The sequence below is a fragment of the Pelmatolapia mariae genome, linkage group LG5 (genome assembly GCF_036321145.2).
Source record: "Pelmatolapia mariae isolate MD_Pm_ZW linkage group LG5, Pm_UMD_F_2, whole genome shotgun sequence".
NCBI classification, from domain to species: domain Eukaryota; kingdom Metazoa; phylum Chordata; class Actinopteri; order Cichliformes; family Cichlidae; genus Pelmatolapia; species Pelmatolapia mariae.
The window spans coordinates 5,189,978-5,204,477 of NC_086231.1; the positions used below are offsets into that span (position 1 = coordinate 5,189,978).

At 38.4% G+C, this 14,500-nt stretch overlaps 1 protein-coding gene across 8 annotated transcripts in view; it reads left to right on the top strand.

Moving 5' to 3' along the window:
* The window catches only part of LOC134627388 (R3H domain-containing protein 2), a 63,060-nt gene that overhangs the window by 23,408 nt on the left and 25,152 nt on the right, over window positions 1-14,500 (top strand). For all 8 annotated transcript variants that reach the window (XM_063473422.1, XM_065470781.1, XM_065470780.1 and 5 more), the window contains 10 exons: window positions 3,938-4,097; window positions 5,754-5,909; window positions 6,039-6,261; window positions 8,998-9,039; window positions 10,083-10,169; window positions 10,305-10,425; window positions 10,544-10,622; window positions 11,198-11,257; window positions 11,563-11,703; window positions 14,153-14,261. In XM_063473422.1, the coding sequence (XP_063329492.1) occupies window positions 6,103-6,261; window positions 8,998-9,039; window positions 10,083-10,169; window positions 10,305-10,425; window positions 10,544-10,622; window positions 11,198-11,257; window positions 11,563-11,703; window positions 14,153-14,261 (798 nt within the window). In that variant the 5' untranslated portion in view covers window positions 3,938-4,097; window positions 5,754-5,909; window positions 6,039-6,102. The remainder of the gene's footprint in view (window positions 1-3,937; window positions 4,098-5,753; window positions 5,910-6,038; window positions 6,262-8,997; window positions 9,040-10,082; window positions 10,170-10,304; window positions 10,426-10,543; window positions 10,623-11,197; window positions 11,258-11,562; window positions 11,704-14,152; window positions 14,262-14,500) is intronic.

Here is a 14,500-nt window from a genome sequence, read left to right on the forward strand (position 1 = left end):
GATAGCCGAAGTGAGATGTCAGCATCAGGTCCTCCACCACATTGACTGAACTGGGGCACAGGAAGGAGAGAGCAGTGCTGCTGCTGATAATGTAGTTGTTGAGTTTACAGTGTCCAACCCTTAATATATCATATTGTAATCGTGGTATATACATTTTTGATAAAATTGCCAAAAACAAATAAGGCTCAATCTTTACAAAACCTGTTGTTGCCATGTTGCTCATAGGAAGTTTATTTGATTGTTAGGACTTTTTCCAGAATACTATAGGGCAGGGGTGTCCAACTCCAGGCCTCCAGGGCCGGTGTCCTGCAGGTTTTAGATGCGTCCTTGATCCAACACAGCTGATTTAAATGGCTAAATCACCTCCTCAACATGTCTTGAAGTTCTCCAGAGGCCTGGTAATGAACTAATCATTTGATTCAGGTGTGTTGACTCAGGGTGATATCTAAAACCTGCAGGACATCGGCCATCGAGGCCTGGAGTTGTCTACCCCTGGAATAGGGTATTACAGTATAAAGTGGCTTGAGGTGTCTGTTGTGATTTGGCAATATATAAGTAAACCTGAATTGACGTGAATTTAATATAGACTCACACACTATAAAAGATGGCTATAGCCACCGTGATATTGCCCATTGTTTAGAGATGTCCCATTTAAAAAGCCAGGGGTTAATTGTTTTCAGTTTATTTTGAGGCTAGATGTTACAAATGAGGAGTGGGGTTGACTATGAAACCACACATTTATTGAGCCTGTGATGCCCTGGATATCCTTTCAAACTGTTTGGATGGCAGTAATTTACAAAATGGACTTAATGTTGTACTCACAATGCCCTGAAACTAGTGAGTTTTCCTCATAAACTCTTTAGGAAAGTTTTTTTTTACTCAGGTCACAGGGTAAGGGAGCTTGAGGCTGTTTCCCCATAGATTGCTATATAACTTGCTAACTAGTCTTTTTGCAACTACAGGTGTTGCCACCAAAACTGATTCAGGTTGAAGGAGATAACTTTTCTTTTGTTTATTGATTTAAGAGACCTTAAATTGGTTGTAATTAGAGCTGGGTGATAGAACGATAACGATATGTATTGCGAAATAACTTTTTCTCGATAGAAAAATTAAACTATTGCGATAGGCCTCATCTCTCTTGTCCTCTTAAAAAAAAAAAAGAAGAAGAAAAGAACAGCCAATCCAAATTAAGTAGCGCAGAGCCGAACCAATCACAGCCGCAGCGTCACGTCACGTGACTTGTTACGTACAGCACAAGTGCCAAGGCGCACATGTGTATTTGTTTTTGCAGCCGGGCTGCCCAGGTAATGAAGGAAATGAGTTTGCCGACTAGAGAAAAATCAACCGAGAGCGTGAGCGAAGGTTACCGAAGAAAAAAACGATGATGGTTCCAATTCCGGAGAGATTGTCGAACGGAAGGGCCATAGAAGTTCCGTAGTGTGAAGGTATTTCGGCTATTTCAAGTCTGACAAAAAACAGAGTAGCGCGCACTGTAAATTGTGCCAAAAGCAAGTCTGGAAATACAATAAACCGGTGCATGCTCAATCTCTGACTGAAAGCGCTAATTCGTCATTCGGCTTTTGTCAGACTAAAGTAACTGTTAAAACTGTTTGAAAAGCTAAGCTATACAACAAGCAGAGATTGAGAATTTCCTTTTAGTTCTCAGTTTATTTGATATTGACAAAAGTTAGTCAATTTTGTCTGTTCTTCTGTAAAACAAACTAAGATTTATTTTTAGAATTAAAATTTTGTTTCTAAGTGGAATTGACAATTTAGTAGTCTGTTTTGTTTGTTCTATTTTGAAACTTAAACGCTTTAGCGGCTGCCTTTTGTGTAGTTTGCAATATTTGCCTTTATTTATCTGAAACTGAAGTCTCATGTTCCTTAAGTACATCTACCCTGTTGAACTTATTATGGGAAATAAATATTTAAATCAAAACAAGCTGCAGATTATTTCACATTTTACTTGTGAGCAACGGCACATTTAAATCTTACAAATATAGTTATTTGGCTTATATCGTGATATATATCGTTATCGCCTGAAATGAAAAAAACATAACGTGATATGAAAAAATCTTATATCGCCCAGCTCTAGTTGTAATATCAGAGTGCTCTGTCCAATCGTATAGGTGTGACTTTCCTCCTTGCTAGCGAGGAGAATGAAGAGGCAACTTTCCCTTGTCATGTCTATACCAGGCTGTACAGTTGGATAAAAATAATTGCAACAAATCCAGAACAACTGGATGATAAATGCTGCTAGTGAATGTTTTGACATCATGTCCCAAGATGTTTTATCAAAATCAAAAGGAATATCGGTGTCATAATGCACATCGGTGTGAAAAGAAAAATAACAAGAAAGAAAGATTCTGATAAATAAGCAGCAGTCTGAAAGGTGTAGTCATGTTTATCATCATTCAGAGCAAGGAAAAGCACGGAGCAGGTTAAAGGCAACTGAAGAAGCCTCACTACTCACTTATCAGTTCAGTAGCATTAATTTGATGTTTTACTACTTGATATCCTGTGACCTAGAAAAAAGAGAAACCACTTTGTTGTCAGTGTAAGATTGCCTGAACTTGAGAAGGCGAAAATGGAACACTCGTAATGGCGTATCCCAGGCTCTTGCTTGTTTCTTTTTTTTCTTGCTGCATTTTCTCTGCTACTGTCCTTCCATTTCTCTCTCTGTACGCTGAAATCCTTTTATTTATTTTTAATATCATTGTATTCTCTTCCTGTTTCACTGGTACTCTCTCAGCACAAATGGCACTAGTTCAGAATGACGTTATCATCTCCTTGGCAACCCCTTGGGCTGGTGTGTGTGTGTGTGTGTGTGTGTGTGTGTTGATAGAGCAGAGATCATAAGAGAGGGATGGGCAGAGGAGGAGGGGATAGGTAAAGCCGGTTTATTCATAAGCACCCCACTGCTGGCTCTGATTCACAATTTTTCCTGCAGCCCCTCCCTTACATTAAGCTTGCACAGTTTGCTCAGCCAGGAGATTTGAGACTGACATTTGAAATGAATGAATATATTTGCTTTCCCATCAAAAACCTTTCACTCTCTTTGTGCAAAACTGCCCTGCAGAGTGCGGTCAAGCAGGAGCATGATATTATTCTTATATGATCAAGTCGGCCATATGTCGACGTAGCTGTAGTTTTGTGTAAGCAGAATATGGCTTGGGCCTGTGGGTGCCCTGGTCAGTGATGTAGTGTAATGCTGCTGGTGCTGCTGATGACGACTTTGCTGTTACATTGCCTGGGTCTTTCCCACACTGGGAATCCCTGCCTCATTTTGAACAGTGTATCTATTCTATTCTACAGCATGGCACAGTGGTACAGGCATGGATGTACATGAATCTTCGACAGTGCATGCAGTGCATTTAATACAACAAGCGTACTTATTTATACAATTATATTAACAAAGCTGCACAACGTGCTGTTTTTAATCTTGTGTGATGGAGGAATATAGGACTATATGACCGTTTATTTGCTAGTGAGGCTGTGTTGCTGTTCTTGCACGACACCAGAATTTTAAAAAAGTACTGTTGGCACTGTTCAGGACCTTTTTTTTTTTTATTAAACAGGCAGAAATTTTCAGTGTGCTAGACTTTGCCAGATGGTGTGTGTCTGCTACCTTTCTGCTGGGATGAATTGCAGAGGAGGAACACATTTTTAGCGCTTTCTCAGAAAGCACATCGTGAAATATGGAGCCCACACTGTAGAAACTAATTATAAGCAGTGACATAGTTAACAATTTAGCAGTTTAAGGAAGATTAATCCTGCTTTAGCTGCTACTTTTTAAAACCTGCCTGCTGCTAGGTTTTGAGCTTTCAGCTGCTTTGTCCCCCTCCCTCCTAGAAATAGCAACAGCAGCAGCGATGAGTCACTCAGTGTGTGAAACATGACGTCATCCGTGTCTTCCTCTTCTGCTCTTGGTATACAGGACTCCTGACTGTAGGACAGACCATGCTGCTGCACTAAGCCGAAGAGAGAGAGAGGGAGAGAGAGGCCCCTGAGGATCCCTGAGGTGGTGGCTGGTCGTTTGGTGCCCCTCCCACTTGTCTGGCTGGCTAGCTGCTGCCTCTTCACTTCGCCTGATTGCTGTAGATATATCTTTTTTTCCCCCATGTGCATGTTGTTTTTCTAAGGTTATCCTAAAGGTGTGTCATTGAGAGCAGGTTTTGCACCTATGTTGGGAAATGTAGAGCTTAAAATTAGGTACTTCTGCATTTCTAGTTTTTTTTTTTTCATTTATAAACTGTGATTTATTTTTGTCAGATGGTTTAACCCTAGAGAACCCATGGGGTCAGATCCGACCCCATTGGTTTTCTAGGGAAACCATGGGGTCAAATTTGACCCCATGGATTCTCTAGGGTTAAAAACAAAAAAACAAAACAAAAAAAAACAGCAAAAAAAAACAAGAACCAAATAACCAAAAAGTTTTTAGATGCTACTTTTTAGATGCTGTGTTCCCCCACTCAACTCCACTTGAGTGTCACAAGGGGCAGTAAAATGTTACAAATATATGTGTGTGTATATGTATATAGTAGGAGTGCAACGATACACAAAATTCACGGTTCGGTTCGGTTCGATACTTTGGTGTCACGGTTCGATATTTTTTCGATACAAAAAAATGTTCATGCTTTTTTAATTTGTCATTTATTAAAATTATAAATATATATTTTAACTCAAAAGTACAGTTTTTAAATTTAATGTTGCTGAAACAACAAAATAATAAAAAAAATAAATCTATCTGATCGAGAAATCACTCATCTTTGGAAAAGAGAGTTTATTACAGAGAAATGGCTCTTTCCAAAATAAAAGCTATACTATACGCTTCTTCTGGGGTATATTCTCAGCAGCATATTAAACATATCAGGTCCCCATAAGGAGAATCATGTGCTAACGGCTGTCTAAATGACTCGGGTAAAGTTTGTAGCATGCGTGCTTGTTGTTTTTGTCTGCTTCCACTTGTCTTTGCACTAGGATGATGTCGGCGTAAATGTGCAGTCATATTCATTGTGTTCCCTCTAGTGCTGTCAGCGTTAATCTCGTTAAAATGACATTAACGCCATAACGCAGCAAATCTCCATTAACGAGTTACCGCGGATCGCCCCGTGCATGGGGTTGGACGGCGTCAACACGTTAACAAGCTAACTGCGCTAACGCACTAGTTCCCATCAATTGAGTGTTGCGTGGCACATCCGACATACTGTTTTACTTTGGTCCATGACGCGCTTACCATCAGGGTCATACTTCACATGAAAACCAAGATAGTTCCAAACGCCAGATCTGAATGAGGGTGGGGGAGGTTAAATTTCGGGTAGCGTTGAGGCAGTTGCCATGTTGCAATGAGCTTAGCCTCTGTCTTGCTAGCTTGTGCTGCGCTCAGTGGATCTGCACTCGACAGTGCAGCCAGATCCACTGAGCTCTCAACACAGACAGCATCATCAGAAGAAAAGTTGATAAAATAAATAAAAAAATTTGTATTGTTCGATACATATGCGTACCGAACCGAAAGCACTGTATCGAACGGTTCAATATCGATACGAGTATTGTTGCACCCCTAGTATATAGATAGCTAGATAGATATAACATTTTTTTTCCTCTCCTCAAAAAGAGGTGAACATGTAGTAAAACAAACCTTCTACAAAGTAGTATTTTTTTTTTTCTTAGAGCAGGTATTTAACTTTGTGAGCATTTTTTGTTAAAGTTATTTTTCATAATTTGGGCATTTTTTTTCTCCCTTGTCCTTATAGCCCTTCCCCAGAGGCTAAGGCTTGCTATGGACTGCACTTCGCCCCCTGCTGCAGCCCAGTCTAGTACACTACGTTAGTGGGTCCCCACATCTTTCCGTGTGGTTCCTGTCCAGACTCAGTGAACAGAGTCCAGCTCCGATCTGGTACCACCTACAGGTACCAGATCTCTCATTCTCTCTGTCTTTTTGGCTTTCCTTGCACAGTTTTTGCCAAGTGGGTAGCCATTCTGTGCAGAGAGTGCAGAACTCCCCCTTCTTATATCTATCTTCTTTTTTTTTTTCTCAGCCACTGCTGGGTCCTCCACCCAACCCCCTCCCCACTCCCACCCTCCCCCCTTTCCCCTAAAAAGATGTCAGTGAGCCTGACAACGGACATCCAGCAGGAGGGAGAGAGTGGGCCACTTATTGAGCCCTGCAGTCGAGGCAAGACCTCCCCTCAACCACAGGGCACCAAAGAAGGAACTGGAGAGAGCCTGGAGCCGGACGATAGCTCTCCACAGGATGCACAGGTAGGAGAAGTTGATCATACTGGTGATAGTAAGTTTGCGTTTAGATGTTAAAAAAGAGAAAAGAAATCAAGTTGTATTCCACATAGTTCTAACGCATTTCCTCTCTTGAGAAGGACCATTGTTGAATTTCAGGACTGGTAACAATACCCAGTAATCAGCTGTTTGTTTTGTTTTGTGACTAGTAGGGCTGCCACAAACGATTATTTTGATAGTCGACTAGTCACCGATTATTTTTGCGATTAGTCGACTAATCAGATCATGCATCCATTGGACGTAAAACGTACAGCTTATTGCACCAGCAGCATCTGCTCTTATATAACTATCATTAGCTTACAAGTGTTTAAGGTATGTGCTAACTAAAAATAAAGACAAGATGATAGTTTATTAAATTTTAATGAAATTTGCAGATTGTTTCGGTGAAGTTTAATAAACTCAGCCGTCTGCTCATTGCTATCTAAAATGTAACGGGACACCGGAGTATATTCTCGAGCATCTCACACTTCTGATAATCAGGTGTCTGCTTGACGTTTATTCAGCTGTGTAAAAACTATAACTTTAATCTCAGCCAAACCGATTTACTCAGGAACAAATAAAATACTAAAAAAAAAGCCAAACAGCCTAACATTTTAAGTTATCTAAGTGACTTATATATGTTTAACCTGAGTAGCGAAAGACGGCGGTGGGTTTGAAAACGATTTGCCGGGAGTCCGGTGTTCTCAGCGGCTCTAGCGTGCCTTGAACCCCGGCTAGCTATCGAGCTAGTGGGTAACAGACGTCTCCGAAAACGTCGGAGCGCTTTTGAAAATATGTGGTGTCTTGATAAACTGAGCAGATATTTGAGGTTTGCACAGTTACATTCTCGCCTGAAAATATGTTAAACGTTTATTTTATGACCCAGAAAGAATAATAAGAGTAATATTAAAACTAACTAGCTGCCGCCATTGTTGGAAACTGAGCTGGGCTGCGCTATGAATTCTGGGACAGAGCTACTTCTTCTTCGGGGTTTAACGGCAGCTGGCATCCTTGTACATGCAGTGCTGCCATCTTCTGTTTCAGTCCGTTATTACACTCTTAAATCCTACTACTTATTTCTGCGTCTTTTGGGATCTTACAAAGCTTCAAACGACGCGTCGACTATTAAATCAGTCGTCGACGATTTTGATAGTCGACGTAATCGTGACTAGTCGACTAATCGTGGCAGCCCTAGTGACTAGTAAGCTAACCAATTATTGTTGGTGTTACGGATGAGGTGGGCTCAAGTCAGGAAATTCATATTATTATTATTTTTTCCAAATGAAGAAGCTACCTTTACCTTCTACTTTATTGGCAAATATCTTATTGTGCTTGACAAACATTGTTGTCTTTTGAGTAACACATTACCAAAAGTGAAATTTGATCCCTCCTGTGTCCCCTGCAGTGAGATCAGAGGTGAGGAGAACAAAGCAAAATCTAAAAAAACAAAACAAAAAAAACACAACTTTTATTTGTGTGTGTGAGTGGCATCCTTTGTCAGCAGTGTACTTAACATTCTTATATATATATACATATATATATTAGGGGTGCAACAATACTCGTATCGATATTGAACCGTTCGATACAGTGCTTTCGGTTCGGTACGCATATGTATCGAACAATACAAAATTTTTTATTTATTTTATCAACTTTTCTTCTGACGATGCTGTCTGTGTTGAGAGCTCAGTGGATCTGCGTTCGACTTATCCGCCTAGGCTGCACTGTCGAGCGCAGATCCACTGAGCGCAGCGCAAGCTAGCGAGACAGAAGTTGCTTGTTGCAACATGGCAAATTGAACCTCCCCCACCCTAATTCAGATCTGGCGTTTGGAACTATTTTGGTCTTCATGTGAAGTATGACCCTGAAGGTAAGCGCGTCATGGACAAAAGTAAAACAGTATGTCGGATGTGCCACGCAATGCTCAATTACATTGGTGGGAACTAGTACGTTAGCGCAGTTAGCTTGTTAACGTGTTGACGCCGTCCAGCCCCACGCACGGGGCGATCCGCGGTAGCTCGTTAACGGAGATTTGCCGTGTTGTGGCGTTAACGTCATTTCAACGAGATTAACGCTGACAGCACTAGTGGGAACACAACGAATATGACTGCACATTTACGCCGACATCATCCTAGTGCGAAGACAAGTGGAAGCAGACAAAAACAACAAGCACGCATGCTACAAACTTGACCCGAGTCATTTAGACAGCCGTTAGCACATGATTCTCCTTATGGGGACCTGATATGTTTAATATGTTGCTGAGAGTATACCCCAGAAGAAGCGTATAGTATAGCTTTTATTTTGGAAAGAGCCATTTCTCTGTAATAAACTCTCTTTTCCAAAGATGAGTGATTTCTCGATCAGATAGATTTATTACTTTGTTGTTTCAGCAACATTAAATTTAAAAACTGTACTTTTGAGTTAAAATATATATTTATAATTTTAATAAATGACAAATTAAAAAGGCATGAACATTTTTTTGTATCGAAAAAATATCGAACCGTGACACCAAAGTATCGAACCGAACCATGAATTTTGTGTATCGTTGCACCCCTAATATATATATATATATATATATATACATATATATATATATATATATATATGAATGCAGAACAATATCTTACACACATGTTCATTTACTCTTCAACTTTATGTACCCTATTTAGTTTATTGTGTCAAATATACTGGAATTTAATTAATAAAACTATTCAATAAACTTTTCAGAAGCGGGCTCCTAACCACAGCCATGGCAGGAAAAGGGCCAAGGTAAGTGTCTGTGGTTAGATTTTTTTTTCTTTTTAAATAAATTTATCCAAGTTTATTCTTAATTCCTTGAAATAATCCCGTGCTATTTTGTTTGTTTGTATAAGACGACCTTCCATTATTAACACTGTAATCCTCTCAACTACAGAGGAGCACCTCCTTTATTGGCTTAAAATCTTAAGTCCAACTTTAAAAGTAGCTGTGTTAGACTGACCTCTGTAATGATAAGAGAAAAACACATATAACCAGTTACATTTTACAACTAGATGTTGGTTTGCAGAGTAAAAGGGAAAAAAAAAAATCAGGTCAGCTGTTTCGTGAGTAGGGTGACCAAATTGTACGTAGCATAGTAAAGTAACATTTTCAGTTGATTATGTTAGTAATGAGTTATGCATACTGTAGCTCTCTTAAACTGGCTTTACCTTACTTATATGTATGTGTAATTGATTTTGGACATTCGGACATTCATAAATATGACATACCAGTGTTTAGTCATACTTGATTATGAGAGTTCAACCCAGTTATTGTGTTTTTGGAATGGTATTTTAGTATGACATAGCTTGCTTAACCAGTTCCTAATGCTTTCTGTAAAAGTCATTAGATAATGGCTCTCATCATGTCACTTAAGGTTTAATTTTCTCTGGAGTTTTAATCAACAAATGAAGTGTTGTCATTACATATGCTGTATTGAAGATTTGTGTTAGCCATGTGCCATCTTGGGTCTTTCTCTATTAGCCAATATCATTGTCCTGAAGGCTTGAGAGACATTTATGCTGTTGTTTATGCGATAGAAAGCCTAACATCAGAATTTTGGCATGGTACACAACGATGCTAATGAAATTCAGAGTTTCCTTGTATCAAAATGCTAGGGGCTTGTATTTTACACATGGATAGATGTAATAGTATGTTGTTGTAATAAATTATAGTTGGAAAGTCTGAGCATAAAATCTAAAATCTAGCTTAGTGAGATTTGCTCTATTTCTGTGTTTAGAATATGAAAATGTAACACATTAGCCTTACAGATAATTTGTGTGGTAATCTTTCAGTCTAATGCCAAACTGAAGCTGGTACGAAGTCTTGCAGTGTGTGAAGAGTCCTCCGGTCCGTTTTCCAATGATGGACCACCAGAATCGGTAACGTGTTGTTTTTTTTGTTTTTGTTTTTTTGTGGTTTGCAAGTCTGATTTGACGGGATTTACAATGCTTAATAGGCAAAATTAGTAAATGCACAACCTGCAATTCGTGTAATAATGAAAAGCGGTTTTCTAGGATATCATCCAGCTTCACATCAGCTGTCCATCTGACAAAGAGGAGGAGAAGTCCTCGAAGGACGAGTATGAAAATGAAGAGGAGAAGAAGGACAAGACTCCCCGAAAGATGCTGTCACGTGGTAAGATGCAAACTCTCACTTCATATAAGTATCTTTTTCTATCAACATCTTCCCTTAACTCTGTCTGATTAACCCCCCCCCCCCCCCCCCCCTTTTTTTTTTTTTTTTTTTTTAATAGACTCCAGTCAGGAATATACTGACTCCACAGGCATCGACGTTCACGAGTTTCTGGTCAACACACTGAAAAACAATCCCAGGTACGGCTCTGACGGATAAACATGTTGGTAATAAGACGAGCACAATAATAAATTACTTATTAAGTAAGATAGTGCTATTGATTTATAGCAATCAATTAATAATATTGATTTTTTCCCCTATTTTTTAAAAGGCTCAAATATTACAGTTCTTTGTCCAAACTATGAAAATATGAAATAATATCAAACTTGATAGTAATGATTTCATTTAAATTGCATTTTTTTATTGTAAAATCAAATATCATTTGTTTTTGACAAGTTGTTAAAAAAATCTGCACTCTCTAAATATCTTAATTTTCATCCTGCAAAATTGGATGTTGTGTCATGAGATGTGATCTACGCCTGTACAGGCTTCTGTACATGAATTATTAACTTTTATTTTTTATATATCTGAAAAACAGCAAATCTTGGTGTCCTGAATTTTGAGAACACTTTTGTGTTTGTTTGTTTGTGTGTGTGTGTGTGTGTGTGTGTGTGTGTGTGTAATGACATGTCAGTAGTATACTTGCTGCACTATTCAGCGTCTTGTTCACCTCTCTGATCTGTCCCTCACTCGCTTTCCCTCTATGGCTCACCAGGGATCGAATGATGCTGCTTAAACTGGAACAAGATATCCTGGAGTTCATTAATGACGACAAGTAAGCCACATTCTTCATATCACTCACATGTTTTTAAATTTAGCCCTCCCACCTTCAGTTCTTATTATTTATAGTGTGCTGAGGAAATGAGAGAATTATGTAAAGTTGTAGTTGTGTATTCTGTAATTAAGAGTACTGTTTGTGTATCCTAACAGTTTGAAAATCTATCTTTATCCTTTATAAATATGGCATAATTATTTAGCTTGTTTTTCAAATGTCCTAAATAATCAGAGAATTAAACCCCAGCTGTGGGTAATTTGCTCTGTTGAAATAACCTGCTTCATGCATTTTTATCTCTGTTTCAGTAACCAGTATAAGAAGTTTCCACAAATGACTTCTTATCATCGTATGCTGCTGCACCGTGTGGCTGCCTACTTTGGCATGGACCATAATGTGGATCAGACGGGCAAAGCTGTCATCATCAACAAGACGGGCAACACACGCATGTGAGTGTAGTTTGTCTTTGTCTCAGATTTCAACTAGTCTGGTTAGTTAGAACGTCAAATTAATGCTCAAAGTTCAATCCTGTTATAAGACAAAACACAAGAGGCAATGTATGTGATATCAGCAAGAGTACACAAAAACTTTATTTTAGATTCAATTACTGTTCATTAAATAAGTTCAAACTAGGACATTGGCTGTGGTGGAAAAACCCTCAGCACACAAGTTTGTCTCCCTGCATGTAATTCCACTGCTGTCTTTCCAATATTACATTTTTATCTATATCATAATTGTCCAAAATTATCCCTCCCCCCCCCAAAAAAAAAAATCGAATAGATTTTTATCAGTTTTATTTAACTCTGTACCATTGTTTCAACTATGAAATAAGTAAATTTATAATATAAATAATACTTGTATTGAGGTATTGATTGTGCCAGCAGCAGTTTCACCTTAGATGTTAAAATACTATGTGAGGTAGTGCTGGGCGATATGGAAAAAATATTTATCATGATATGAATTATTTTATATCATGATAACGGTATATATCACGATATACCACCTGACCTGTGGTCATCTAGAAAGTACGCAGTCTGTAAACAGCAAGTGCCGAGGGTGCAGTGTTTGTTTTGAGTTACCGTAAAGTATGTCGCAAATCCGGGTGCACGTATAGCAGCACCAGGTCGCAAACCACAAGATGGAGTTTCTTTGCAAAAAATATCATTTTTTTATACTTTATTTTCTCTTGCATGAAGTTAAGAGCATGTATAGTGAGAAGACAACGCTAATATATTTGCCACAGGCTATTTAACCCTTTAAGACCTACCATAGAACCAAGTCCGCCAGAGCTTATCTTTATGTTTTTACATGCTGTAGTGCCATTTGTGGGAGCATTTAAAGTTTCCATATATCAATACAACCGTTATAGCCCAAATTTTAATAATATGTATGCATTAAGTCCATAGAAACTACATAAATTGCAAAAAATTGTAGTGCAATAAACTACAAAAAAATTGAAAATCGTTTTTGTTTTGTTTTTTACATATATTTCTAGTTAGAAAAATTTAAGAGGTGTATCCCTCAAAACTGTAAATCCAAAAAAGTTGCACAAAATAGTTTGCAACCACGAGAAATTTATTTTGAGTGTCTTCATAGTTTTATTTTTGAGATACACTAATTTTTATATACTACAGGAAAAATGAAAATAAATATTATAATGCATCAAAATAAACTATTTCCAACAGTGTAATTTGAGTTCTAAGCATCCCAGAAACGATACAGAAAAGCATAAAGTCAAACATGTCTTTTAAAAACACCAACATAGGCTTATAAGGCCCTTTCGAGAAAATGACGTCACTTCCGGTTTCGGGCAGGTAATGGCGGACATGCGATAGTTCGCGCTGACGTATATGCCAACGTAGGAAGTGTTATGACCATCAGCAAAGCGTGTTTCTGGAATATTATGTTTTTGTTGCTGCAAGTCTGAAATATTACCTTTTTGTTGCTGCAAGTTTGGAATATTATGTTTTTGTTGCTGCAAGTGCTTCTTATGCAATTTTTGCAAAGCTATATGTGGAAGGAAACCGTGACCTAGGGCAAGCTAATGGCATTAGATGTAAGTACAACTCCTCCGGTTTCACATGCAAAAAAAACTATTGCGCTACCTTACGTGGTTCCAGTTCTACAGGGATTTAAAAATAGTTAGGTAAAACGGAGTGTACCTGCTCCGACCGGTTGTAAAGGGTTAATTATATATTTTATGTAATAATTTATAAAATTTGGGTTAGAAATGATAGAAGACAAATGGCACGATAGACACTTTTCTATCGTCCACACGATATATATCGTCATATCGCCCAGCACTAATGTGAGGATTTGTTAAAGCAAATGTTGACAAATCATTAGATCTAGAAATGAAAGAACCAAACATTTGACTCCCTTTGGATGTACCAGCATTGCAAAATTTACTGGGGTTTTTCCCCTATAGTTTACAAAATTTCACCAGTTCAGTTTTATCTAGGTTTATTTACTATATCAGTTTTCACAAATCCACTCAACTTTTCTAGGCATGATTGGATGGAAGTGCATTTAAGAACATCATGTCTGACACTGTGAAATTGGGCATTAAGCCTTCTTTAACTGTCAAATCCCCCATGTGGAGTTTTATTTGCACGGATGTGACAGCATTGCAGGCAACAGTCTTGTGAGTTCACAGCTAGTGAAGAGTCGTCCTGTGTCCTGTCTCATGCACGATTTACTTAAGCAGAAGCAGAAGAACCCAGCTGACGCAAATTAACTCCTGCTGTGACACATGTGGGGCAGTGCTTTAGAGCTTTGGACAACAGTTTCTTTCCCAGATTCTCCCAAAATTCTTGTCTTGAATTCATGTGTGAAACTAGCTCATGTTTAAAAGTATGCTTTTTGTCTTCCACTATGTTTGTTTTTTTGTTTGTATAGCCCAGAACAAAGGTTCTCTGAACACATCAAGGATGAACGCAACATGGACTTCCAGAAGAAGTTCATCCTTAAGAGAGATGATGCTAGTATGGACAAAGATGATAATCAGGTACATCGATTGTTATCACAAGTACTTTGTAATTTTTTGTGTGTATACAGTGGTTCATTTGGTTTTTTTTCTCACTTTCCACGCATGCTAGTGTTTTTAGCTCCACCAATGAGTTGGATCCCTTGCTGAGTAACAAAAGCTTCTGTAGGCTTTTCTTAAATAGTTTTTCTTAATGACTTTAAAAGAAACACTATATGTAAAACTGGTTCTCAATCTTGCTGCCACATGTTACAGCTTTT